The 27,646-nt window shown below is 53.4% G+C and overlaps 7 protein-coding genes across 7 annotated transcripts; 3 read left to right on the top strand and 4 right to left on the bottom strand.

Annotated features, from left to right (window-relative positions):
• Positions 1 to 1,581: 1,581 nt before the first annotated feature.
• Positions 1,582 to 2,258, top strand: J4E92_007517 (uncharacterized protein; the record flags this gene model as incomplete). Its single annotated transcript, XM_051498880.1, has 3 exons — positions 1,582 to 1,632; positions 1,688 to 1,833; positions 2,006 to 2,258. The coding sequence occupies 3 exons, from the start codon at positions 1,582 to 1,584 to the stop codon at positions 2,256 to 2,258; spliced, it is 450 nt and encodes a 149-aa protein (XP_051351154.1).
• Positions 2,259 to 2,775: 517 nt separating this feature from the next.
• J4E92_007516 (uncharacterized protein) lies at positions 2,776 to 4,386 on the bottom strand (the record flags this gene model as incomplete). Its single annotated transcript, XM_051498879.1, has 1 exon — positions 2,776 to 4,386. The coding sequence occupies one exon, from the start codon at positions 4,384 to 4,386 to the stop codon at positions 2,776 to 2,778; it is 1,611 nt and encodes a 536-aa protein (XP_051351153.1).
• A 2,824-nt stretch (positions 4,387 to 7,210) lies between these two features.
• Positions 7,211 to 9,877, top strand: J4E92_007515 (uncharacterized protein; the record flags this gene model as incomplete). The annotated part of the gene is made up of 1 exon (XM_051498878.1): positions 7,211 to 9,877. The coding sequence occupies one exon, from the start codon at positions 7,211 to 7,213 to the stop codon at positions 9,875 to 9,877; it is 2,667 nt and encodes an 888-aa protein (XP_051351152.1).
• Positions 9,878 to 10,484: 607 nt separating this feature from the next.
• On the top strand, positions 10,485 to 12,168 carry J4E92_007514 (uncharacterized protein; the record flags this gene model as incomplete). Its single annotated transcript, XM_051498877.1, has 2 exons — positions 10,485 to 10,964; positions 11,020 to 12,168. 2 exons carry the CDS (start codon positions 10,485 to 10,487, stop codon positions 12,166 to 12,168), a joined length of 1,629 nt encoding a protein of 542 aa, XP_051351151.1.
• Positions 12,169 to 15,021: 2,853 nt separating this feature from the next.
• J4E92_007513 (uncharacterized protein) lies at positions 15,022 to 15,357 on the bottom strand (the record flags this gene model as incomplete). Its single annotated transcript, XM_051498876.1, has 1 exon — positions 15,022 to 15,357. The coding sequence occupies one exon, from the start codon at positions 15,355 to 15,357 to the stop codon at positions 15,022 to 15,024; it is 336 nt and encodes a 111-aa protein (XP_051351150.1).
• Positions 15,358 to 24,678: 9,321 nt separating this feature from the next.
• Positions 24,679 to 25,784, bottom strand: J4E92_007512 (uncharacterized protein; the record flags this gene model as incomplete). Its single annotated transcript, XM_051498875.1, has 3 exons — positions 24,679 to 25,513; positions 25,565 to 25,657; positions 25,711 to 25,784. 3 exons carry the CDS (start codon positions 25,782 to 25,784, stop codon positions 24,679 to 24,681), a joined length of 1,002 nt encoding a protein of 333 aa, XP_051351149.1.
• Positions 25,785 to 26,018: 234 nt separating this feature from the next.
• Positions 26,019 to 27,610, bottom strand: J4E92_007511 (uncharacterized protein; the record flags this gene model as incomplete). The annotated part of the gene is made up of 2 exons (XM_051498874.1): positions 26,019 to 27,583; positions 27,604 to 27,610. The coding sequence occupies 2 exons, from the start codon at positions 27,608 to 27,610 to the stop codon at positions 26,019 to 26,021; spliced, it is 1,572 nt and encodes a 523-aa protein (XP_051351148.1).
• Positions 27,611 to 27,646: the final 36 nt, after the last annotated feature.

The following is a 27,646-nucleotide window of genomic DNA, read 5'->3' as shown; positions in this document are numbered from 1 at the left end:
GCGTCGGTGATCGCGGCTTGGATGTGTCTTGGATATCGGAGTCGGAACGCGCCAAGTACATGGGAATGGCGACGAAAGGCGACCCGAACGGACCTGGGGGGAACAACAGTCCGCACGTCCAGCTCCAAATGGGGCGAAGGGGACGAGCCAGAGACCTCAAGCCAACAACTCATGTCTTCGCTGGCGAGATATCAAGAGCCAAGGTTCCACCAAATTTTTACATCTGGGGCTTCCTTGCGCCCGAAGAATTCTTCCGCTTGATGAAACTGCACGAGTTTCTCACGGCATCTCCTGGATCGGCTGCCGGAAGGATCGCTTCGGTTCCAAAGACTCTTGGCTTCGATACCAATGCGCTGAGCCTGTTACGGACTGCGGAGCAATCTTTGGTTCGAGGTTGGGAAAGGCAAATCGCGGCTCTCGAAGCTCAACACAAGCCGAAGCCACCCAACGACGACACGGACGCAAACACCCGTCCGCCTCGGGTTCAGACAGCATCGGATGGGCGTAACCCAGCTCCTATCACGCGCGCCGGTGCCGGAGACGTTAGCACGACAAGGACGCCGCCGCCGCTACCACCACCACCACCACCACCAGCAGCGACTACGCGGGCTAACCACAAGACGACACGGCAAAAGCAGCGGCAACAACCACTGGCTGCGGATAGTACGTGGGACAGCGGGTTTCAGCCACCAACGGGGCCGAGGAGTATGCGCAACCGCGAGCGTCAGCCTCGTTCGTCAACAAGGCCTCGTCAACCACCAAATCCTTAGGGCCGCGTCATTCTAGGAAAAAGCTGAACACCCTGGAGCCTACGTTGACGTTGGGTCAGACACTTTGCAGGTCTTTGTCTTGATGTAGTCCGCAGGCCTGTTCAGGTTCTTTCTTGTATGAGGTGGGGCAGCGTAACAAGTCTTTCAGACGTTTTGGGAGGAACAACGGGTGACATTGGTCCACACCAATCTTCAGTGCACAATGAGCAGCGCGATGTGCTCAAGGAACAAAGCGCAGAAGATTGTTCGTCGGCTTTAGGCGATAAAGAGCCACGAAGAGGGCCTGTCAGGTATACTGTTGGTGTCAGAAATGAGATGCGCTCATGTTATGAGATTGTATAGCAAGGATGCTGTTGCGAGGTTCATAATCTGCTGTATATAGGGATCGAGATGACATCTCCAGGGCTTGATTCGAGACCCAGTCTGTTTTGTATGGGAGAGAGGCTTGCTATATGACGAAGAGAAAGTAACAAATAGGCTGTTTCTACATAGAATATAACAGCATTATAACAAATGAGGCTGAATAGCGCAAAGCTTGTGAAGGAAGGAAGGATGCGTAGATGCTCAGGTGACGATGCGGCTCCTTGCCCGCCAAGACCCCCGGAGATTGCCGGTGCCGATCATCACAACTCAAGGAAGCATCGCTCGTGAACTTCGACAACTGCGCCAGCTTCTTCTCTACGGGCCGTACAGCATGCCCCGTGTAGACGCTCGCCGCCTTCCCGTCGCTTCCGTATAGACTATAGATTTCCGTTCACACTAGCGCGTAAACAGCTCCACCGCTTCCGCCAGCCACCGTCGCGGCCATTCGATGGGTATCTGCTCGTCGTGCCTGGGAGGGCGAAGGACTTCTGAGTCTGATGTAAGTCCTCATGGATGTTATACTGAGCTATACAAGTACTGACCCTCTCCTACAGAACTCGGACGCCTCGCACCTACTCGGAGATCAGTACCAGCCCAACTATGGAACCGCCAGCAGCACCCACAACGCGCCCCAGCCAGACCCGGAGGAGCTTCGACGTCAACGAGAGAACCTGGAGCGTATTTGCGCTGAGACAAACGAGTCAGTGCCGCCTTCCTCATCTTCGAGCGTTCCTTCCTGCATAGGAGTCTGCACCTTCCCACGAAGTCGCTCGCACCTTCCCTCAAAGGAGCCCACACCTTCCGAATTAAGGGCCACAAAGTCCCTTGGGGGTTCTCCATCTTCACTAGAACACAACACTGATCTTCTACAGGCAACTAATCCCCGTCTCCCAACCGAGCGCCCTCCCCGAAGTCACCGAACAGCCCTCCAAGAACGACGAATACGCACACCTCTTCAACGAGCGCTTCAAGTCGATACGAAGCCAGCGCCCATCCTCCGCCGGCAACGACGACGACGACGAGACGACATGGCTCGAGAACGCCATGGGCAACCAGGGCGAGGAGGAGCTGGAACAGATTAAGCCAGCCAAGGGGAAGCTGACGATTCAGTTCGGTCAGCGGTAGATACCTACAGCGAGGATTTCGAAGACGGCGATATCTTGCGGCCCTGTACGGCTTCTCTAGCTGAGGCTATACGTACTTTTTCATTGTTTGTCGCATTCTGCATTGCATCAGCGCCATTACGGATACCCATAATCTTTTCCTTCTGTTATTCCTTCGCCTCGAAAGGAGGTTGTTTACGTACGTTTATCAAGTAGCATAATCATGTCTGCATTGAATGTCTTCCAGTCCTCTTTCGTTTATGTCTTTCAAGAGTCGGTCCGACGATACCATTGTACGAGGCACGTCCTTCATTACTGATTTGATGCAATTGGTTTCTCGATATATGCTCCTACGATAATATTTTGCTATCCTAGGCGAATGCCAAGCTGGTCAGACGAAGCCAACCAATGCTGACTCGCTACCCATGTGAATGGACTGATGAAAGTCCCGACAACTCTGTCTATCGCTGAAGATCTATCAATGCAAGAAGGAGGCCAAGGTAATCATCGCTCAGGCCAATGCAACGCCATCACCTATCCTAGACAGCCTTGAACAACAAGTCAGGAGGACCAGTCGCAGGCTTCTCGTCACTCACGCCCAACTCCGCCAGCATACTGCCAGCGCGCTCGTCCATCAACTTGGCCAACTCCTCCCGAAACTTCTCGTCGATGAAGTCAAGACGCAGTTTCAAGCCCGGCTGCACCATACGCTGCTTCTCCGGATTGAGCTTCTTGAACGTCTTCTTGCCCCAGACCAACGCGGCGCTCTCCATGGCGTTGAAGAGGGCCTTGTTATCGTCTCCGTCCATGGTGTCGGCGTTTAGGTACTTGGTTGCCATCTGCTCGACGAATGCGCCAACGGTGCATTCATTAGCAGCCTGGTCAGCCTCGTTCTTCGTTGTGTCAGCTTTGTCGTCGTCGATCACAGCTCTATACCCGTTACTTACGCTCTGCTCAGCCAAGGAGGCCACGGTCTCTTCTCCAGTTGTCTCGCCTGTCTGCTCTAATCCCATCTTCTCACGGAGATGCTTCTGGATGTACTTGTACGTCTCGCCCTGTGGCCGCGGTACACCACCTCGCTTGATGATGTCGGGGATCCTCGAGGCAGGGTTCGACAGGACGGGGTTCTGGCGACTCAACAGCGGCTCTTCGTATGGTCCGATGGCAGCATCATAGAGGTCTGGATCGCCTTTGTACTCGCCGCCTAGGTAGCCGTTTGATCTACCACCACTGCGTACACTGCCGTCGACCGGATCCGAGTGCGGGGATGGCGGATCTTGGTAGGTTGGAGCGGTGGTTGATCGTCGAGTTGCGCGTGTGGCAGGCGGTGTCCGAGTAGCGGTAGCAAGGGCGCTCTCAGCGAAGGTGAGTTCAGTTTTGCGCTTCTTGCTTGGTGTGGGTGAGTGATCGTCTGGCTCGAAGTCGTCTTCGGAAGAGAGCTCGTCGACCTCACTGTCAAGAACAACCGGCTTCTTCCTAATCGAGCGCTTCTTCGCCGACGATTTCTGGACAGACGCACCAGCCTCCTTCGGCGCGGACTCAATCTCTTTCTCCTCTTCCTTAACTTCATCATCCTTCTTCTCTTCGCTCTCACGTACGGGTGTGCTGCTCGCCACCGGCCTACGCCTCACCGTCCTACCCGCAGGAGTAGTACTGGCGCCAACCCCAGCCGCACCTGGCGTCGCCATGTTACCATGAAGAAGACCTTTACTATTCTTCACCCGCTTCTCATAGCACGGCTGACAGACCTGGAACGTACAGCCAGGGCAGCGACGCATAGTATCCATATTCCGCTGATCGCACTCAGTGCACTTGGCCGTGTGGACAGTCACCCGGCTAAACAGCGTCTCGTCGACAGTGCAGGGCTGGATTGCCGATGATGCTCCTGGAGTGCGGGGCGCGCGTGTGGGGAACGGGCTGCTGGATGAACGTGGGGTGTTGGGGAGGAGGGGGCGGTTACGTCGGCCTGGTGTGGACGGTGCGGGTGAAGGCGCGGGTACGGGTGTTGTTGCAGTTGGAACCTTAGCGCGAAGGCCCGCATCTGGACCTGGTGTCGCTGGAGGATCCATGGCGCCACGTGGTGAGCCTTGCTCTGCTTGCTCTGCTTGCCCTGGTGGGGGTGGGGGTGGGTCGGCTGCTGCGTCGCTCATGTTGTTTAGTTGCCTTGTCCTTGCGGAGAATGAGTCTGCGAAAGATCGGATCGCAGTACTTTGCACTGCTGGTGTGGACGCTGGGAGAAAAGCTGATAGTGGGGGATATATACTCTGAAGATCTGAGACTGACAAAGGGTCTCAGTAGCCGCCTGAGACTATGTCGGTGACTTGCCGCTCGGACCGTTATATTCTGATTCAAATCCGCAAGAGGGGAGATTGATTCAGAAAGGTATTGATCGCAATAGGTGTGGACGGTAGAAAGCAAATGTGAAAAAGGCGCCACTTCTGATCAATCTGATAGAAGTTGGTGCTTTACGCTCGGACTAACGCGGGGTATAATGACGCGAGATCCAGGCGCCAGAGTTGTAGAAGTCGAACCGGAATGGAATGTCGGATCCGGGGCGAGCGGGTTCAAACGGGGGTGACTGAGGGTTATGGGTGGCGAGATCCCGAGGGATCGAGGGGTAAATGTTGCTCGTTCGAGGGAGTATTCACTGACTGGGACTGGGACTGTTTGGGGCCTTGGGTGTGACCTTAGGTGTGGCTTTGGGATAGACGGATAGAGACGGGTGGAGAGTGGAATGTATGTACAAGTACAGGTGCAAAGAGCAGGAAGAAGACAACCACCGCAACCACCACCAAGCTATATACAACCCTTCCGACGCGCTATGTGAAGAGAAGAATAAAAGATAGCCAGCCGACTCACATACACGACGGAAGCGGACTGCAAAACGAACAAGAAGCGGGAGGCGAACGAAGGACCAGTCATTGTTGATTATGTGAAGAGGAAATAGTTCTTTATAGAACGTGTGACATGTCACATCTGTCACAAGTGGCATTGGAGTCATGGAGTGTTGCGTAGCATTCACGTCCAGGGATCGAAGGGAGCTGCGTGCGTTGGTGGTACGGTGGCAGGTGCAGTGGGGAGATGGTGACAAACGGTGGGGATGGGAGTTGGGGCTCGGGTTACTGGATGGGGTAATCGTGGTCGTTGCAAGGCGTAAGCGGGGATGACATTGTTGGTTGTACGTAGTGAGCTCTGCATTTTGCATCTTTGATCTGTGGGTGGAGTTTTGTGACTTTGCAGTGGTTCGTGGTGCACTTGGATGTCTCGAAGTGATGAGCCACTCACAGCTTCCGCAACCTAACCAATAGGCATATGGGGAAAGATTTCGAATAGTAAGCGTCGCTGCGATGAGATACTCGAGTTTCTTTGGAGTCTTTGTATATGTGTTGGGTGGGGTGTGGTACGGTCGCCAAAAGACCCTGGGCCGGGTCGCTGTTGGATGGCCGTGGTCGTTGGATGGCCCCATCTTTGCCATGCGAACGTGCGGATCCTGCGGGCCGATCTCGTAGTGGATCTAGATCTGTTGGATGTCGTGCCACATTGCATAATCGATGGCTTTGCGATGCTACCCTGGTACTGACAGATGCGTGCTTGACATCTGGACCAGACTTCGGAACCGAGGATGCAGATATGTTCGGTGGATCGCAACAGCATCAGCGACGCTTCTGAGCGTGGAGAAGAGTCAGTCTTGATATCAAACGCGGTGTCGTAGTCATGACGTGGCGACGAAAGCTCGGTACAGCATTCTCCCAGACCAACGGCGTGAGGCTCCTGCTAGTCGCTAGTGAGGCTCTCGTGATGACTAGCAAAGCTGCTAGAGGACTCGGCGGTGTGCTTGTCTGATAAGAAAGCTAGATCAAACGCTAGAAGTGGATGCCGTTGATGGTATTCAAGTCGACGTGTCGTGCATTGCGGATCTACAGAATGCATGCACGGTACCTGGAGAAGTGCAGCTTCGCTTACCCAATCCGGCGCAGAAGGAACTCGCATCTTGCAGATGTGACACCTGCAAGGAGCCGCATCGTCCATCAAGTCCAACCCCGCTATGGGCCGTGAACCATTTTCCCGAATCTCTTTTGCCGCCTCGAGCGCCGACGGTCGCTCTGCCGCCATGGCTGTTGTGTTGGGTGCTTGCTTCTGCCTAGAGCGGGGTCTCGCCGCTTGATGACGGCTCTAGAGAAATTTGGGGGTGTGCGGCCTCACCGGCGACTCTCTGGGAAAATGCAGCGCTATATATACATCGTTGCCGCTTCTTCAGCAGCGGCGGCACCGGAGTGTCGCCGTACGCTGTACGCCGCATCAAGCAGATAGCTGGAGACGGCGGTGAGTGGACTGCATGGTGATTGCAGTAGACCTAGCAGCGGGCACTAGCCACACCGACTAGGCTAACAAGGGCGCGCAGCTTCTTCAGTTCGGAATGCGCAAAGCGCGACAACCAAACATCGCGCGTCCATCAACAGACCGCCAAAATCATCAAGCGCGCGTGACTGTCGTCTGCGCGGAAGTTTGCGCCGCGCAATCGTATAACTCGGGAGGCTGTCGCAAAGTACGCGTCGCGGGCTGTTCGAAACCCAGGCCTTAAGCGAAGACAACCCTGCCCATCACGACAGCATACACATACTCGAACCCTCCTGGCTGAGCTCGCCGGGTATTCTTAAGCGGAGAAGAGCGTTGTGGCGGTGCGGCTGAAGACCATATCACCAAATCAAAAGCTTGGGGCTGCAGCCTCTGCCTCCTCGCAGCGGCCGGATTCGCACACCACCAAGCACCTTCCTCTCGGCGACCTGCCCTTGCCAGTTCGAGACCCGGTGTGCGACCTACTCCCAGGCCTCCAACAACCGTGTGAGACGATAAAGTCGCCTCCCACGACCTTGCACAGACCGTGTATCTGTGCGCAGCCATAAGTGTCTAAGACAGACGCTACGAGAACAGGAACATCAACGAAGAAACGAGCTCACGACCACGACTACGACCATGGATCAGCCAGAACCCGCGACACCGCTTTACCCGGCCATGGCCCTTCTCAACTACATGCATGCGCCCACAGTCGGCTTCTACTACATGGGAGCATGCGCATTCAGTTTGTGCATATTGCAAAAACCACGATTAGTATCAGCAAAGAGGCGGTGGAGCATACTCATCGCCATGCTCACGATACTTGTCGCATACATCACAGAGGTACTCTACTACTTCAGCCGGTCAATGGGCGATTGGGACTACGAGGCACCACAACCTGCAGCAATCCGCTGCTTAGGATCGATACTGGTCTGGAGCCCGCTCGCATACATACTCTGGTCGAGTAAGGCGTTACGGTGGCACGCCTACTTTGGCGCGTTTGTCCTGCAATTCGCTTTCGAGACTACGACATGCCTGATAACGGCATTTTCCATCCCGGAGAAAGGTCGGCAGAAGAATGCGCCTTTCGTGATTGACTGCGTCAGGGCGTTGGCTTCGCTCATATTACTTCTTGACGCCTTCATCATTCTGGTCACCAAACAGGCGGTGGTCAGCACGGACGAGGAACGCCAGTCTCTGCTGGGAAAGCAAGCGAATGGTACATCAACACCCAACGGCAACGCTGGATATGGCACCATACCTACTGGAACGTCGAGCGACGATGAGGAAGCACCGCCGAAAGATGACGACAAGGATATCAAAGAGCAACAGGCAAAGCGTCTCGAAGAGGAGGGTGGCTGGTTCGGATATCTCAAGGGTTTCGCCGTGTTCTTGCCTTACCTATTCCCGAGAGACGACTGGAAAGTCATGACATGCCTGGGTCTACGACTCATTCATATGCTGACAGAGCGTGTTCTGAACTTACTTACTCCTCGCCAAATCGGTATCATCACCAACAAACTACAGCACTCTTATGAGACTCAGAGTGGTGTCATGCCGTGGAGGGATATTGGCCTCTGGATCTTGTTCTCATACATCAACAGCTATGCTGGGCTCGGCATAATCGATGGCATCGCAAACTTAGTCATCTCAAACTCCGCGTATCGGCGCATCACCTTGCTCGCATATGAGCATGTCCTCGGCCTATCCATGGACTTCCACACCTCGAAAGACTCCGGGGAGGTTCTGAAAGCTGTTGAACAGGCGTCATCTCTAAACTCGCTCATCGAGATGGTTCTCTTCGACATTGCGCCCATTCTGTTGGACCTCTTCGTAGCCATGTACTACGTAACGCACTTGTTCGACGCTTACATGGCCTTCATCATCCTCTTCATGGGCGCAGCATACATCGTAATCGGATTCTACTTCACGACGCTCTCTCAGCCGAAGCGAAGAGACTATGTCGAAAAGCAGCGTACTGAAAGCTCTACGGTCAATGAGACTGTCCACAACTGGCAGACGGTCGCTTACTTCAACCGATTGGTGTTTGAACACAAGCGCTATGCCGAGAATATCATGAACACCATCTCCGCTCAATACGCATACTACTTCCGATCTATGGGCGGCCATGCGGCACAGGACGTTCTGACAACTCTCGGGTTCGCCGGTGCTTGCGTCTTTGGTATGTCGCAGATTGTCACTGGCCGCAAGCCAGTCGGCAATCTTGTCACTCTGATCATGTACTGGCACACAATGACATCGCCCCTATACGTTCTCTCATACAGCTATCGCCACATCTCCAGCTCGCTTATTGATGCTGAGCGCCTTCTGCAGCTACTTAATACTAAACCTACAGTTGCCGACCAAGACGGTGCAAGAGACATTGTGGTTTCCGCGGGTGAAGTCGAGTTCAAGGACGTCGACTTCCACTACGACGAGCGTAAGCCCATTATCAAGGGCGTGAACCTGAAGGCGGAAGGCGGACAGACCATCGCCTTCGTTGGTGAGACAGGAGGCGGCAAGTCGACAATGCTGAAATTGCTGTTCCGCTTTTACGACGTGACCGGCGGCTCAATCATGATCGATGGTCAAGATCTACGTTCAGTCACGCAAGCCAGTCTCAGGAATGCTCTCGGTCTTGTGCCGCAAGACCCTGTCCTCTTCAACCAGACCATCCGACAAAATATTCGCTACGCCAAACTCGACGCAACGGATAAGGAGATCGAAGATGCCTGCGCCGCTGCTGCCATTCACGACGACATCGTTGGCTTCCCCGACGGCTACAACTCCAAGGTTGGCGAACGTGGTGTTCGTCTCTCGGGCGGTCAACTACAGCGCATAGCCATCGCCCGCGTACTCCTCAAGAACCCCAAGATTGTCATGCTCGACGAAGCTACCTCAGCAATCGACTCTTCTATCGAAGCGCTAATCCAGCAAGCGTTCCGCAAGCTGAGTCAAGGCCGCACAACTTTCGTCATCGCGCATCGCCTCAGCACGATTGCTGATGCGGACCAGATCCTCGTTGTGGAGAAGGGCGAGATTATCGAGAGGGGCACGCATCAAGAGCTGCTGAAGAATGAAGTTGGCAAGTATTCAGAGCTTTGGTCGAAGCAGACTGCGGGGCACTTGTCGAAGACGCCGTCGAAGGAGGATGTGAAGAAGGATGCAGCGACAAAGGACACCGAAGGCACGGTGACCGAGGACAAGGAGACCGGAGTCCAAAAGACTAAGCAAGCAGATGAGGCAACAGCAACGGCCGTAGAAAGGAAAAGCGATAATGAGGACACGACAACGAAGCGTAAATGAGCATAGCTTGCTGTCTAGGGAGGAACGTAATTAGGGCTTTCGGCCACGTAGTATCGCGATACAGCAACGCGAATCGCATTAATCACAACACACACACATCAGAAAAGATTCCCAACGTCATCCCGTAAAACTCGTCCGCTGGCTTCTGCACTTTGCGACCTCATGATCCGTATACATTCCTGCTGCCTTGAAGCCACTCAGCCAACGCGGGACAACAAACCCGCCAGCCAGTCGCAAATGTGCCCTAAACAGGTGGGCGTTCTCGGGAAGACAACATGCCGACTCTGACGCACGGACTTTTGCGGACCAGCTACGCGCAATCGAAACGATGCATGTGCGGGCGAGCAGCTGGATGTTTAAGACAGCTTGCTGTAACCTCAAATCTCTCTTTTTACGATATACTGTCTACGCGGATCTCTTCTTGGCAGCTCTCTGCTTACCACGCCGCTCACAACCCTCGTTGTGGCGCATAACAAAGTTCCTTACGTCATCCATTACCGAAACAACTTGATTCGCCGCTTCGCCACGTCCTCGCAGGTCAATCGATCCCAAACAGTCCATCCCTTTCGAACATCTGCAACTGCGCCCCTTGCGCAAGTTTCCCGTTATGGCGGTGCCGAAACGCTTCCTGCTGCTTGCGGCTGCGGCGTGGACGTGGTTTAGTCAGCGGTATGCGCCTGCCGTCGCTGTCTCGCAGGGCTACATTAAGAACACCATTGCGCTTTTCGCAATCGCAGTCTTTGTTCAACTGGCATGGTCCATCGTTATCTACCCATTATTTCTGAGTCCGTTGAGGCATCTACCCTCGCCGCCAGACAGCCATTTTCTGCTCGGCCACTTCCGACGCATCTACAAGGACCCGACGGGCGAGCCGCAGCGGGATTGGATTGACAATGTGCCGAATGATGGCGTGTTGTATTATCGGTGGTTGTTCAATGAGCCGAGGATACTGGTGACGAATCCGAAGGCGATTGGAGAGGTGTTGGTGACGAGGAGCTATGAGTTTGTTAAGCCGGGGAGGTTGAGGAAGGGGTTGGGGAGGTTGCTGGGCGTGGGGATTTTGTTGGCGGAGGGGGATGAACACAAGGTGTGTATACATGATGGGCTTAAGAAGATGGTAGCTAATGTGTCTGCGATTACAGCGTCAAAGAAAGGCACTTATGCCTGCGTTCAACTTCCGTCACGTCAAAGACTTGTACCCGATCTTCTGGAGTAAATCTCAGGAATTTACCGAGAAGCTCGCTGAAACCATCAAGAGCAGCGCCGATGGATCATCCGTAGTTGAAATCGGTCATTGGGCTTCCCGCGCCACTCTCGACATTATCGGTGTAGCAGGAATGGGCAAAGACTTCGATGCCATTAGCAACCCGGACAATGAACTCAACGAAACCTACCGCAAGATCTTTGCCGGCGCTCGTGGTGCTCAACTCATCCAAGTATTGCTGAATCTGCTCCCCCACTGGGTCGCCGTCAATCTCCCCTTGGCGCGCAACGACATAATCGGCAACGCCGTCGACACCATCAAGAAAGTTGCTCGGGATCTCATCCACGACAAGCGCGAGAAGCTGCAATCCGGCGAGGCAAAAGGCATGGACATCTTAAGCGTAGCCATGGAATCCGGCGGTTTCAGCGACGAAGACCTCGTAAACCAACTCATGACGTTCCTCGCCGCGGGCCACGAAACTACCGCTTCAGCCATGTCATGGGCCGTATACCTGCTGTGTCAAAACCCCGATGTGCAAACGCGGCTACGACAGGAGATCCGCACCGAGCTGTCTGAAGCACTACAACCAGGTGGCCAGATCTCTTCTACGGAGATCGACCGACTCCCCTATCTAAACGCCGTACTACAAGAAACAATGCGCATCTACCCCCCCGTCCCCCTCGCCCTCCGCGAAACCGCCCACGACACCACCATCCAATCCCACTTCGTCCCCGCGGGCACAACCGTAGTAATCTGCCCCTGGGCCATCAACACCTCGACCCATCTCTGGGGCCCAGATGCCCGCTCCTTCAACCCCGACCGCTGGATGCAGCCTGGTACTGCCAACACGGGCGGCGCCGAGTCGAACTATGCCATTACGACGTTTTTGCATGGGCCAAGGAGTTGCATTGGTATGCAGTTTGCTAAAGCGGAGTTTGCTTGTCTTGTGGCGAGTCTAGTGGGCAGGTTTGAGATTGGGTTTGAGGTCGAGGGGTATGTGGCGGGGATTCAGGGGGGGATTACGGCGAGGCCTAAGGGGGGGTTGAGGGTTAGGTTGAGGGATGTTGGGGGGGAGGAGAAGGCGTAGATCTATATTGTACATAGATGATCGGAAGTCATGACAAAGGTGTTGTCGGAGGCGCATACTGAAGCAAATGCTGTGTTGAACTTGCTAGTGCAAAACGCGAGTACAGCGCAGTCGAGGAATGCAGCATATGATCGCGGAGCAGGTGGAGTTGCTGAATACCTTGTATTTACTATACATAGCTGTCAGTAGTTTCTTTCAATTTGGTCGAGCATCTGAGATTAAAGCTATGAAGTTCGTTGCGTCCAAAGATGAAGCAGTGTTGTCCCGTTTGGGTTGGAAGGAAGCGGGCGTAATTGGCTCGCGTCCCCAGCAGGCGCTTGGTCCAGCTGCCACGACGTACCTCTGGTGCTATTCTCATACCTGGATGATCTTACCTTTCTTGCCAGGCCTACGTGGGGTATTCGAACACCTTCGCCGACCAGCAAGGGCCATCCTTGACGTTCGCTGCGAGACGAGCCGCCGGTGGGGGTGGGAGCGCGCGCTATTGGGTATTGAACCGTCGAGAACACCCTGGAGTAACGACCCGTTTTGGAAAAGCTGCAATCTCCGAGTTACTGCATCATGTACAGAAAATCAAGGTAATCTTAAGGATCATGGAAGCAGTTTAGCGTGCCATACTTCGTGGCTGTCCAAGGTTTTCGTTGGGCGAAGTCGGCGGCATGCGATCGAGGCAGAATGCCGCTTCTGAACTGTGATTGGTCAAGCCCTTGGCGAAGAACGTACCACATTCGCATGTCCTACAAGGTCTGCATAGGCTATGACAGGCCTTGCATCGAACGCAATACATCCTTTGTCGCCGTGAATACTAGTCTACACCTGTTTTTGGTAACACAGATCTTGGGACGGCAGCCTGGACGTTGGGTGTAGACTGTCGACGGGTACAATTGCTGCGACGATAAGACAAGAAAACGTTGAAAGCACTTGAAAGCAGGATCCAACTGTGAACCTCGATTTTGTCATGATTGGCGCGGGACACGTAGTGCGTCCGTTCCGATATGCAGATAATATGCGGGAGCGCTATGGCAAGCAAGATCGACCCAAAAGGGTAAAGTCGCTATGCGCAAGGCTTGTAGCGACGACGAAAAGAGCTGGATGAATGAGCGTCAAGCGGTACGTATCGCCAGTACATGCAACTTAGTTAGTCGCCCACTACCGAACTGTAGCGAGATGAGAGAAGTACTGGGTTGGTTGCCCAGCATGTCCAAAAGTGCTGTCTCGCGATATCATTGGTCGAACCGGTGCTTTACATGTGTTCCGGCTATGCACACAAATTCAACTGCAGCCCAATACATCCAAAGTGCGGCTTTTTGACATGCCTTCTGTCGTAAGTCATGTACGAACCATGTCTGAGTGGTCCTGCTGACAACACGTCGAGCTGGCTCATTGGTCGTCGAGCTGAACGTATGCCCCTCAGGTGTCCACCTAACCGCGTCTTTCAGCCCGAGGGAGGAGCGGTAGTACACGAGTGATAAGCTGTCGTATGTCACGAGCGCTTAAACCTACTCGCCGTGGTAGGGTTTCGGTCGCGACATACTCAAGAACCTTGGGTAGCCCCATACGCTCTTGATCCTCTTGTCTGAACGATCCGCGCTCTCCTTCGCACGAACACACATCGGGTGGTGAGTCACCAAGTCTGGATAACGATACGGGGAGCGGATGGCGGAGAAGAAACGTGGTGGAGTCGAGCCTTGAAGACGTATGAAGGCGATCGGCCGCTATTCAGGCCACTTAGCGTTCGCCACGTAAGTCGACTCTTCTAACCTTCCTTCCTGGCTCTTGAGACTGTTGCAACCTACTACGACCACTGTATAGCTTAGCTGACCTCGAAAGCAATTTTTCCAACTGGAAGAACGAGAAAGAACATCGTGCAGCCCGCACGAAAAGCACGATGGAACACACGGAACACGACAGATCGCCCACGAGAACAGATGATCATCAGAGCAACGCCGACAAAGTGAGCGAAGTACTCGCAGACCACTGCATATACCCACCTGATCAACGCATCGGTTCACGCACCTTTCCCTCGATAACCCAGAACGCACACATCTGCGCCGCATGAGCTCGGCCACACAGGGGGAACGACCGACCGTGGGCCATGCGGGTTGCTGTCAGTAGAGCTTTACGGACGAACGAACACGTCGTGGTGTCCATAGGCAACACAAGCCAGGCCAAAGACGTGGAAGAAAGAGCACACAAGATGACAGAGTGAGTGCAGGCCGACCAGCTGACACTATGGGATAGGCAACTAAGACCGGGGCATTATCGGCACTACCCGCTCACGCCATCCGAGTGAGCCCTAGCGTCATCACGTGTCTGCCAAGCAGCGAAATTTACCCCACCAGCCGTCCTCCGACACAACAACACCACCGAATCCGACCCTCCGCCCGGTTCATCTCACGATGCTCGACCTTGCTGCATGGCGCAAATTCTTCACCCGAACACCCGACCAGCCTTCCCTGACTGAGGGGAAAGCGCCGTACTGTCTCTCGCCGGGCCGTGCGCCATGAGCTCTCCACTTCTATTCGCGGCTACGCGACGGTCACGGATTGGACGGCTTCAGCCCCCAATTCAAGCACAGCGGCTACGATCACCACAATCCAGGACGCACCCAATCATATGAACTGGAAATGGTCATTGCATCATTAAATACTGAGAATCTCAGGAATAGAAAGAAGCGACTGTAAGAGGTAACGCCCGGCCTTCCCTGTTCCGTATGCCATCGCTCAATGCCAGCTCTGCGTGCATCATTCCGCCTCTGGACCCAAAAAATGAATGGCCTCAAACTGAAAGAAAATACCGAAGCGGTATACATGAAACGAAACCGCAGACGCCCGCGCCATGACCGCTGTAACCTCAGTAGACTGCTTGCAGTCTACGGTTGCGCTCGCAAGACAGCTCATTGATTTCTCCATCCAGACTGCGAATCATCTCCATCGACTTCTCGATCGAAGCACCGAACTTGTGAGGCTCTCGCTGCCAGCGCCCGATGCGGTCCACCTCAGCGGCTCGGCGGCGCATCTTGGTGTTGATCTTCTCACAGAGCTTGCAGTATGTTCCCGTAGGAATTGTCTGCATGATGAGCTTCATGCCACACGTCTCGCCGATTCGGTACTCCTTGGCGCAGTGCTGTCGGAAGTGGCCCCACTTCCAGTCGCCGCAGACGAACCTGTGTTGGTCGTAGAAGCACATGTTTCAGGCTGGAAGAGCTTGGACGTCTGATGTTCGGTAACACGTTAGTCTTGTTCACGAACCGCTTGGATATCAGCACTCGAGCACCTACCTGTTACTGCTGGTTCAAACACTGGACCTTTTTGATAGGGCCAGCGATCGCGTTCCTGGAAGTGGGTCAGCTCAGGGGTCACCTCAACCTTGAGCCTCAAAGACACATACAGAATGGTTGGATGGTAGGAGGGCTTTGGCAAAGACGGCTATGGTCTATACCCAAGAGAGGTGTTGTTTGTCAAGCCCGGTGTTGCAAAAGATGGCTGAGGATCAGAGTCTATGGTCAATGACTGGAAGAGATCTTTGGACTGAGTGTGAAGAGACTGATATTCTGGCAGCAGCGTACCGCTATTTATCCTTCGAAACGAACTCCTCTCGCCGGCCTCGCCGGCCATCCATCGAACCCGAGCCCGCTTCGCTGTCAGGCCATAAATTGATGCCGTGGCCTATCCTTTCATCGACGTGGTAGCACCCCACCCGGTTTCATCCAACGATATCGCTACGATTCACGGATCCCTCTTACTCTGACGCTAGAGTAATGCGGAGACGGGCTGAAATGATACCCTAGGCCGTGCCGGCGTTTCCAGCTGCAGACAGTTATCACATTTGCTAGGGGATCAACGTGTCGTGGCTTCCTCAACCACGTAACCCTTTGTTCCAGATGCGAAAATCCCGCATGTTCCTTGTCAAGACGCCTTAGTTGGCGCTTGGGGTCGTTATGGTGTGTCCTTGTCGAGCAATCCGGGCCTCTCATGCCATATGAGATGGAGCATTCGTGAACCGAGATACGATCACGTGCTGCTTGGTGTATGCCGAGTTACAGTCCGGTTCAAGAATATTTTCCTGGGTCCAGTAAGCGATTGGCCAATGGCTCCCGCTATTGGTACCTCAGTGGAAATGCCACCAGGCAATACACGGGCCAACCTTGAGAGTCTCTAGGTTCCACTCCCTTCACCTCGAGCTATGGTCAACCGTTACAAGATGCACTGACCAGGCCCTGAGAATAAGCAGTATCGTCGCCTGCGGTTGGGCATCGCTGTCTCCTTACGCACTAGTACGCCATGTGGTCACGGTACTTCGGGCATTTCTCATTTCCTACGCTACATGCTCGACCCCAAATTTTCCGTTTGTGGTCACGCTAATCAACCTGTGTAGCATCACTGAGCTTCACCGATGGTGCTCGGCTGTTTTTTGCGTCCACTAGAGATCCTCACCTTTACCGCTTGGCTGACACACAACATGCCGGTCTTTCCACTATGGACTCGAAACGCTGTTGGCCAGTCACCTTATCTTGTTCTGCTGCAGACATGCGTCTTCGCCTTCGCACCTGGTCACCCAGCATCGCCACTGGGATGGAACGCTAGCAACATCCGCATGCATGTTGCATAGCACGGACTGGGTCCTTCATTCAGCTGATCGATATCCCCACTCAACGGCTGACTATGCCCGTGGCCGGTCCGTTGTTGACTGACTAGGCCCTGCACGCTGACAGGCATTCCTATCCTAGATAACAGGATGGCGTGAAGTTAATGCGGAACCTAAGCCGCCATCGCATATCACGGTAATCATCTGGGCCCCCGGACACACACTAGAACCAGCCAAAGCATGCCCCATCGGAGATCCTCTGACGTGGCGAGCGGTATATGGTTGAGCAAAGGAGATGCCGTATCCCTGGCGTTGTCTCGCCATCTGTCATAGCTTTTACGAACACATCCGCGTTGGCTCGCCTGCCTTTTCGCTCATACTCAGCGAGGGATGCCTCCACCGGGCCTATGGGAAGGTTTTCTTCACTAGAACCGTCTTTACCGGTGAGCCCAAAAGGAGGGTAAACAAGGCTTGAGCTATATTGTGTAGTCAATGCAGTGGCAACATGATGCAGTGTGCTTTCGTAAGTCGACTCAACCAGTCTGCCTTGCCGTCGAACAAGGCAACAATTCCACATTACCGAGCCAATTGCTTGCTCTCAGTTAGATTGAGCTGTAAAATCATAACCATCTTCTTCAACTGTGTTCTGGGCATCCATGGCATGAGTGCGGCAAAGTGAGCGTACATCGAGTGATGCAGAAAGCGAGGTGTCCTTGTGGTGTCATCCGGCCCAACGACGGACTTGCGTCGTGCACGGAACCACACACCAGCCATCACAATTAACATGACAACTGCGGCCACTGCTGCGACCATAAGTAACCTTGCAAATAGTTGCGCAATCAATCGACCCGTTGCTGATTCCACCTCTTTTGGGTTTCTCTGACGCTGTGACTTGGCCTCTTATGGTCCTGGCATGCAAAAATGCCCAGAATTGCGCTCCTTGAGTACGCAAACCTCAGTCTCATCAAGGCTCGACGTTGGAATTTGCTACGCGGCACTCCGCGCATACTTCTCGTCATGTGAGAGCAAGGCGATGCTGGGTACGCCGCGAGTACATGGGCAGCGATGGAACTAGATGGCAAGTCGCACGCAATTTTGATCCCGAGACGAGCGAGTGCTGTGCTTGTGTGGGCCGGAGCTGCGGTCACCGGCGCTCTTTGTGCATGACGAGGCTAAGCTGTGTGGAGGCGGATTGGTGGGCGCCGCTTCACGGTGGGTCAAGTTGTTCTGGCCAGCCAGGTTACATGTCCCCGCGTGAGAAGAACATGGTTGGTCAAGGCGGATGAGAACGTTCATGTATGCCGAGACCAGCGCAGACTGGATGACGAAAGATTGCCTGGGAGGACATCACAAATCACTCCACGGGTCACACGTCTTAGTCAAAGCAAGGTATTCGATGACGGAAACAGAGTGAAGCGTGACATGAAGGATAAGCTACGACAAATACCTCAAGCAAGTGTGGCAGTAGATGGCGGCCACCCCGTGCAAAACGTGAAAAGACCGAAGTGGCGGGACCTCAGGCTGAAAGCCCTGCCTTGTCTTCGCTTGACCACCGAGAGCATGTGCATGGCACTGGCAGGTCTCGCTCGAGCACGGGAAACTGTTGCATGCAACCAACCTCTAGCCGCATATGCACAAAGGAGGAGGGATCAGGGGACAAGCTCATGGTCTGGCTGATGCCGTGGACATCCTTTGGCTGGCCACTATACGAGCAGCCTGTCAGACCGATGAAGGCGTGCAGACACTGACAAGAGACAAAGGAAGCAGAACTTTAGCGACGATGTGTTGTTCATGCGAAGGATGCGGAACGATGGTGTTACGCATGAATCTGGCTATCGTAACCGTGTTGGGTCGCTGATATGGCCGGACAACAATGTGCTGATCCGGAAAAACATCAACAAGCAGTGATTGGGGCTGCCAAAGGCTATATGCCGTGCACGTGGCTTCCACAAGAAAAGCGCCGGCAACAAGGCATACGCAAACGAGTATTCGAGAACCTACCTTTGCCTGATGACGCAGAAAGAGGGGTATGCTCAGGCGAGCCTCCATGCATTTCTCAGTTTCAGATGGCGGCAGTTACTGCTGATATGGTCGACCAAAAGCGGCTGAACGTCGCACGCACTGAACATGACACTCGGTACCAGCAATTGGAGGCATACAAGCTAGGCATGTGGGGCGAAAGTGACCTACGACATCGCACCTTACTCCAAATTAGTGGCCTATCCGCATCAGATAAATGGCCGCCGGCGACATAATGCTGAAGCAGTATGATGCTCGCGAAGCTACACCTATAACAAAGGCAAAAATCGCCGCATTGATCCAATTGGCAGGAGTTACTACCATGACAAGGATATGCCCACACGATCGGGGTGTAAGGTGCGTTGGTCGCATCGTCCTTCAACCGAATGAGCGGTGACGAAACCGTAGCAAAAGGACCGATATGACATGCACGGTAAGCTCAAACCCACCAGTGTAAGTGTGGGGAACAAGGAAACGAGAACAACAAAGAAATAGCAGTAGAGCCTATGGAACCAGAGGGATAGCACACTTTGTGCGACAACCCCGTTGCGGCCGTCATCGCGACCCAGCGCTTGACGAAACGTCGTTTCCCTACGCGCCCACAACACTTTGACGTAAACAATAACAACAACATCGGCGGAGAGGAAAATGAACAAGCACTATCATGCTGCAAGTAGTTGAGCCATTAGTTCGGAAGAGAGTCCGCACTTGTCAATTGCGTGCGCAGCAGCGTGCGTCATTAGCTTCATGCTCAACATCTAAGCGAGCGAAGGAAAATAACCTAGCCCGATTACCGGCCACTGGCATGACAATGAGCGACGGCGCCACATTATCAGATCCAGAAAACCCGAGTGCGAGTAGAAAGTGGCTCTCGCGGGGCTTCTGTAACGTGCAGCTAGCCCTATTAGTTGGCCGCAAGGCGGGAAAAGTCGGATGATGGTGATGTGTAATTAGCACTGTGGGGGAATTCCAAGGCCTGTGCATGAGAGAGGCAGTGCTTTCTAGGTTTGCAATACACCCTCAGTTGCTAGTCAGCTCGGAGGGCGTTCTGGTCTTTCACGTGAATAGCCGTTGAAAGGATGAAAAGACTGGAGGCGAGGATCCGGAAGAAGGCTGGGAGAACAGAGTGGAGTCAATCTAGAAGCGTGTTCATGTACGATGACGGTCTGTGGGTAAGGCCTCAGAGGAGTCCGTGTTCAACAACCAAATCTCAATGGGTTAAGCTTGATGTAACGATGCCTGCTGGAAGTCATACACCGCGAGACATACCCAGACAACCTGGATACAATGCCCGATTGCAAACTGCGCCATTGCAGTCTAGAGCACCTCGAATGATCATGTCTACCACGACTCATGATCGCAGACATTGACTCATCGACCAGCAGGTCTTCAGAAGGGTATCTCCCTGATATGCCTGTACGTACGTTTCTCTAAAGAGAAGACCCGGACATAAACGAGCGGTGAAGATAACCACGTACCATCTTTTCAAAAGAGGTTGGAGATTGGGCGTGTGTATGTCTTGGCACCGTCTTGCTCCGCGTCAAAGCGGTGTTCTCCGGCCAACCACCGGCTTGCGATGTGCTGCTGGCTTCTTATCCTGGATCCCTTTGCCTCTGTGTTGTTCAAAGAGACACCAAGGCATATCCCTGACCAATTGCCAGCTTGACATTGTACGCGTGGAGCAGTCGCGCAAGCTTTCTATGCGACGCGTCGAGTCTAGGGGATTCCCAAAGTCGCCATGCACCCGGCTTATAGCTTGCCGATTATGCCTAGTTTTCTAACCTCATGATCACCTAGACCACATGATCAGACAGTGTACGTTGTGTCTGGCAATCGAGTAGCGAGTATGGGAGGTCGGTTCGGGAGGTGAGTGGACGCGTTGTGAGGTCAAAGGCCGGGCCTAACTAAGGTAAACTCGTGAAGATGGGTGGAGCCGCTCAGGCAAGACATATAGGCTTGTATCGGTAGCAATGGCAGTAGGCAGTACGGTTGCTTGAGCGATATTGTAGACCGCGTTCGCGTAGGAGACAGGGGGCGCGTTTGATGTTCCAATGTCATTGATGACTAAGTAGCCTGCGGCTCTATCTCGGCCCGGCAATAACTTCATCTCCGGCGTTCAGATTGTCTCCAACTGAATCACACTTGAGGGAAACATCTCAAGATCAGCGAACAAGAGCATGAAAAATAGATGCAGATTAATCACACGTCCAGATGTTCACAGCTTGAAGCCACAATGCTGCAGCTAGTCTGCCTCAGAGCTCGTCGTGGCCCTCCGCATTCACCTCACACAACCGCCCATCCTTGGTCTCCACCAACGCCTCACTCCCAACACATCTGCGGCACCAAAGTACGTTCTTTGGATCGGCCCTCCTTTTCACTCCCCTCAACATCCAATACTTTTCGCCCCAGAACGCTTCCTGCCATTCCGGCTCATAGCTATCACCTTCGTTGAAGTATGCGCCAGTGTCGGGGCTGAGTTGCCGCAGTGCCTCGGTTTTTCTGTGTGTAATATCTGAATATACATCATCGATGGTGGCCTGGGATGCAGTGTCACCGAACGGCGATGCGACGATAACGTGCGTGAGAGTGTTGCGCCATGCAGGGTTGAGACTGCTTTGAAGAGGGTAGTAAGCTGGCTCGTTCGGTGCACCAATCATGTGGCCGATGAGGAGTGGGTTAGTTACTGGTCCCTGTGGGTATGTTAGCCAAGATCACAGATGTCAACCAGAGCTGAGGTCCTTTACATTTGGCTCAAAGGCATCATCGGTTGGGCCGATCTTCGAAAATACGATCGCCGTCAGGTGTGGGTTCGCCAGACTCTCAGCACTGAGCAATCTCGACCCATATGCCGAGCCACCATCTGCTACTTGCTCGTTCGTGAAATTGGCTTTGTGCATCTCCAGGTACGTATCCGTGTGCGATAATATCGACTGCCATTCAAAAGCCTGCCTCCGCTCCTGCAGATATGCTTCGATAGGTTCCGTGAGTAGCTCAACCGCTCCGCTTGGAGCGTTGTAAAGTAAGAATGTCCAGGAGAATGATAGAGTGGGAACAATAGGCGGTCCCACAACCAGGTAATACCCTTGCATGCCGCCTTCTTTCAGCCGCTGCATCTCAGCGTGCAAAAATCCAAAGAACTTATAGAAATCCGTGCTTCTGCCTAAGTCTTTTAACCGGACTTGGAAGGTATGCGCAGTAGTTCTTGGGGTTGGAAAGGTGCGAACGACGACTTCCGGGATGATGCCGAATGTGCCGCCACCTCCGCCTCGTATAGCGAAGAACAATTCTTGGTTCTGACATGGGTTTGCGAGGACGACTTCACCATTAGGTGTGACAATGGTTGCCTCAAGCAAGTTGTCGGCCCCCATCCCGTAGCTGGTCGAAAGCGGCCCATGACCACCGCCTGTGAGCCACCCAATGAGCCCAACGCTGGGGTTGGCACCTGTTACAATCGCCATTCCGTGCTGAGCTACTTCTTCTTGAACTTCAATGTTCGTGTGGCCAGCTGATACACGCACAGCGGTCAATGAAATCTCGGAAGGGCAAGACGCTGGACTGAACGATGCAACGTAATTGATGCCGCGCATATGGTGCGTCCATATACTCAGGCTGCCATAACCAGTGCTGCGACCTTGGTATGAGTGTCCAGTCGCCTTAACGACAACGCGAATATTCCTTGCACTTGCCCAAACCAAAGCTGTGCTGACTTGAGAAGCAATGGTAGCATTCACTACGTAGGCGGGGTAGTTGCCGATATTACATCCCTGCACTTCAGCATGTGGGTTACCGATGATGCTAGTTCCGTTGGGAAAGATTGGATTGCAAGAGTCGTTCGCCCATATAGGGTAGTCGATACTGACAGGATGCGCAGCGTGATATGACGAGTTAAACCACTGCGACGTCACGTAGTCACAAGCTTCTCGATCGAACTCCGGCCTCGACGGGTAACAGACTGCTCCCGGTGGAACGCTGCGGATAAGTGCGCCGTCAAGTGTCGTGTTGAGGTCGCTCCATTCGTTGATAGTAGGCCAGCAAGCATCACCAGGCATCTGATAATACATCAGCCGTACTCAGTGGATGCGTAATCTTCACTCACACATTTGCACGACTGTTCAACCGCGTCGCTGTGCGACGAGATGCAGAGAAGGCAGAGAAGGGGCGTATATAGTCGCATATCCTTGACGCTTCAAGCATGCAGCTCAGCTTATGTCGAGATTCAAGTTGTTCGACAAGTCTTTCTCAACAGCGAAAAGTCGTATAGCAGTTGCAGAAAACCTCGCCAGCGCAAACGTTAGCGGATCAGCCAGATCTAGTTAGAGATACCGCGCACGATGATGGCCATAATGTTGATCGAGGAGTTTCCCTTGCTGTTAGGCTGGTCAATTCTCGAATGCCGAGAGAAGGTAATTGATAGCAGCTGGCGCTGCAAAGGTGTCGACAGCGAGATAACGAAAGAAGGTGATGGATATAGAAGAACTGACGATAAATAGGGAGAATTAGACGACGTTTGATGTTCAGTATACCGTATCCATTCCGTAAACCTGGAATGGCTGACAAGCCAAGCCTCGGTGAGGGGCAAAACACGTGACGAGCCCCGATTATATCGATCCTTCGTCTTGTCCTAAGTAGGCTGTCGTTGCGAGTAGATATCATATATTCTAGGTGTCCGATGAACATAGACAGTTTCATCCAAGGGTCGTGTGTTGTAGCGAGCCTTTTTACTGCTCCCACCGATGTGCGTAGCTGGCCTGCCAGGCTGCGCAGGTGATGGCCAGCGTTGTAGCCACTTCGATCATAGCACAATCCATCGCGCTGGGGGAAGTCGCTTGTGCTAGATTACATGTCTTCTTTTAGCTCCATATTGTCGTACTTCCATCATGCCAGCATGTGGTCGTAACGACGCCGCGATGACCTTCTAGAGAGACGTGTCAGCATCGAGCACTTGACGTCGCATGCAACATACATACCTCCAACAACACTTCAAGCAGGTCTCCGATGCCTCTTGCTAAGTCTTCTCCGCGCACGACTCGGCTTGCGCACTGGTATTTGGTCGTGGCTCGGTGCTAGAATAGGTCGTTCGGCGGCATGCATATCGCTACCGGCTACACTTGCCCCATCCCTCAACGCACGGCGCTCCTCATCCTGAACCTGAATATCGAAAAACGATGTTCTCCAGTTCGTCTGTTCCTCTGGCATGCCTCCCGAGCTCCTCACCAGCACGCGCCGCGATCGCTGCATGTCGCTGACGTCCGGTTCTCTCCGAAACAAAGCATCGCTGAAGATGCGCTTAAAGAACTTGGGCATGTTTATTCGCTGTTACTCTGCAAGACGAAAGATATAGCCGCAGGAAGGATGTTATGCAGGGACTCGCGGGATGCGACAGGCCTTATCAAGCCCGTGTTGATGTTTGGGTGGCGAAGATGAGGGCGGCAATTGCGGGGGCCGATACCCCTGTTGTGAGGGCATGGGCAGCGCCATTGGCCAGTATAAGAGGGCCGTAATGTTGATCTTGGACGGGCGTGACCAACTCTCTCCTGGACGCGTCAACGGAATTTCACTTCCCGTGCCTTCGCCCGCTTCACTGAAGATGATTGTCTTTCCATAACGCGCATTTGGGGTCTCGCGCCTAATCCCTCATATTCAGCTCACGATACACGCGCCTAGACGCGCCGTTGCCGACATTTCAAGCAACGCGCGCATTCGGTTCGTGAGCCAGCTGCAACGATGTCACAATGATCGGCACAACAGGGTGTTTACTAGGACTTATGGTTCTAACATGGCGTCTAGATGCGGATGAACTCCAGTTCATGTGACAATGAAAAGCCCGAGCACCAGCCATCCCGATTACCGACTGGCTTCATGTTCCAAATACACTTTCCGTGCGTTGTTTCCTATCACTGACGCTTACTCATTACAGTGTCTTTTTCTCTCCTCTTCTATCCTCTCCATACACTCCTCCTCCGAGCAGTCGAACCAATCATCGATACCGCTACTGTACCACTCAATGTCTCCAAGTCGCCAGCACTCGCACGAACAGCCGGCTTCGTAGCACTTGTGTCGAATATACTCTCCATAATTTTGGCGACCTGAAACCACGAAGCCTTGAGTCTTCAAACGATAAACCACTGGGCAGGCTGCCTTCAGGTAGTCGGACCAATCGTCGGACATATCCCATTGAAAGGCAATGTGCAGCCTGAACCCCTCCTTCCGTGCAACACTTGATTCTTCCAACAAGGTAGAGAGTGACCGACATATCTGTCGGATGTGTACTGCTCGACTTGATGGCCTACTTTCTCCTGTGTGTAACGGTGATGACGCGGGGCCGATGGCGACGTCCAGCTTCCTAAGGAAATCGCATGTCCGGACCGAAGGCGACCAGCTGTCATACAAGACGCCATCGTCGTCTTGCAATAGTGGTTGTAGGAGCTTTATGTCGACCAAAAGATCTGCGCACTTGTACCAAATCTCCACAGCTTCGCGCGCGAACTCAGGGCCGACCTCACGTTCCAGCATCCAATATGGCGGCTCATATGCTCCGACCATAGGCGCAAACTCGTACAAGGGGTCGTATGGGTGCTTAGAGTTGTTGTCGACAATCTCGTACGGTTCGTCCTGACTTCCGCGGTACAGCTCAGTGTAGATCATGTCTCGGAGCTCGCGTGGTAAATTCTCCAAGACCGCATTTGGTAGTTCCTGTGTAGCTTCTCGACACCGCTGGTCTCTCTTCGACAACAAGAGTCTACAAGTGTCAGTATGGATGATTATGCCTCTCCAATCCTGTATGGCTTACATGCGTATGGCAAGACGTTTCGCGCCCAGCAACCGTAGATCATCATCTGCTAAGCGGGCTTGTTCGCGTTCCCTGTCTTCAGTACTGTGTATGCTGGTAGCCAACGTCAGTCAGTCGTCCAATTAATTAGATGTCGGGTCGCTTACTCTTCATCGACGTTGCTAAGAGCCGCTTGCAGGCCCTCAACGGTATCGGGTATCTGGAAATCGGACAGAGGCATGACTGATCAGCGTCGTGGGCTGGCTGTGACTTCAGTGGGTAGCGAGCAGAGGTGGTGAGGCTGCAAATGAGTCCCTGCGAGAGAAGGTCGGGATCCAATCACGAGCCTGCACTAACCCAGAAAGGCAAAGCGTGTCCTGACCCAATGCGGCCATCTTCACTGAGAGCAGGTTCCCACGGCGCCACGAAAAGCCGAAAGAGAGCAGATCCTGACATGAAGAAGACGAAATATCTTTCATTCGAAATGTAAATTACTAGCCCTCCACCGCGCGCAATCCCGCTGCCATTTATCTATCTTTTGTCGTTTGACCCGCATATCGCAAACACTGAAGCTGTCATGTCCTTGTACTTGACCCCAGAACTTACGCTTTTCCACCCCAGAGGAAGAAGCTGGAGCTGCGCCATCTATCGTAGACGCTAATTCGGTCGACGAGTAGGAGTTCTGATTTGCAACGGGCTTGCTCAATACGACTACTCCCTCTGGGATGTCATCCTCCGCGGGACGAGGCTCGGGTTCATCTTGCGCCGGTGTTGCTAAGCTGGTTGCGACAATGTTGTTCGTGGATGGTGCTGACGGTTGAGCGGCTTCTATTCTCTGTATCCCACCATCTTGCGCATTTACAACACTACCAGTGCTGCTTCCATCGTCGCTGGAACTCGCATCATAGAACGTATCTATCGTATGAATAGACGGCGGAGTGAGAACACCCGCATCGACATGACGCCAATTGTAAATGCGCGCCCGGTCCTTATCATTCCATGGCTTCATCATCGCCTCCAGATCATCGATATCCAAATATGGGTTAACATTTGCTTCGATAAGTTCGTCCGGAATGGTGAAAACGTTCACATCCATGGCGCGTTTCTCTGCCTCATGGTATGCTTTCTCCGCAACACGTAATGCGTTTATGAGCTCTTGTCCCTTTTTGATGAAGAAGCGGGGAAATTGAGCGGCAAGTTCAGCCTCGGGTTTGGTCGGGTACTGTGCGCAGTATCTAAGGAATGTAAGTTCGTAGCATTTTCGGTGTTTATCGTGTGCGTGGTCAGCTTCGCTAAAAGCCTTCTTTGCTGCGAGGAGTTTGAGTCTTATCTCATCCTCTGCTGTGAATCGAGTCATGGTGAGATCAGGGGGCTTGCTTTGGGGAACGTCCGCATTCCGGGTTGTGGTATCCTGCTTTGCTTTGTTACCGGTGTACAGCACCATAGCCATCTCGTTTCCAGCCACCGGCTGCAGTGCATCTTTCGCTGCCGTTGGACTAGATTTCCTTTCCGACTCCTTTGCGCCACTGGCTTCTTCACCTGGTTCAGACTCCGCGCTCGATGTTTCTCCATCTTCGCTGTCCCCATCTTCTCCTTTGAATCCTGCTTTGATGAAAGCAATATGGTGGTGAACACATACATTCCACGCCAATTTATACCATTCCTCGTTCGCGTCGTGAACCTTGCGCTCTAGCTCTGCCTTTTCCTCTTGGAGCAGCGATAGCTCCTCCTCATCCTTGAGTAGTTCCTCTCTTGCCTTTGATTGCATTGCGACAACTTTAGGGTCTTGCTGCTTCACTAAGCCAAGTTGGATGCGTTCGACACTTGCTAGACCCGACTTTGTGGAATCGACTATCTGTTGGAGGTGAAATATTTTGTGATCAATCGCTGGGATCTCCTCTTTAGACCGATCTTCGAGTGCTCCAAATTCGAGTTGTAGCTCCACAGATTTAAACATTCGTTGGCCCAATTCGTGCGAGAGAAGAAGCGCCATGACTGGCTTGCCGTCGACAGGAACCTCAATCAAGGTGGCCGAGGCCGCTTTGTAACTTTCACTGGACCTTTCATCCCGCTCTGCGACCGGCCAAAGTCTGGATCCCTCTG

The sequence above is a fragment of the Alternaria infectoria genome (assembly GCF_024043175.1).
Source record: "Alternaria infectoria strain BMP 0036 chromosome Unknown scaffold_12, whole genome shotgun sequence".
NCBI classification, from domain to species: Eukaryota; Fungi; Ascomycota; class Dothideomycetes; order Pleosporales; family Pleosporaceae; genus Alternaria; species Alternaria infectoria.
The sequence above is the reverse complement of the archived record's forward strand: the minus strand, read 5'-3'. Positions and strand labels throughout refer to the sequence as shown.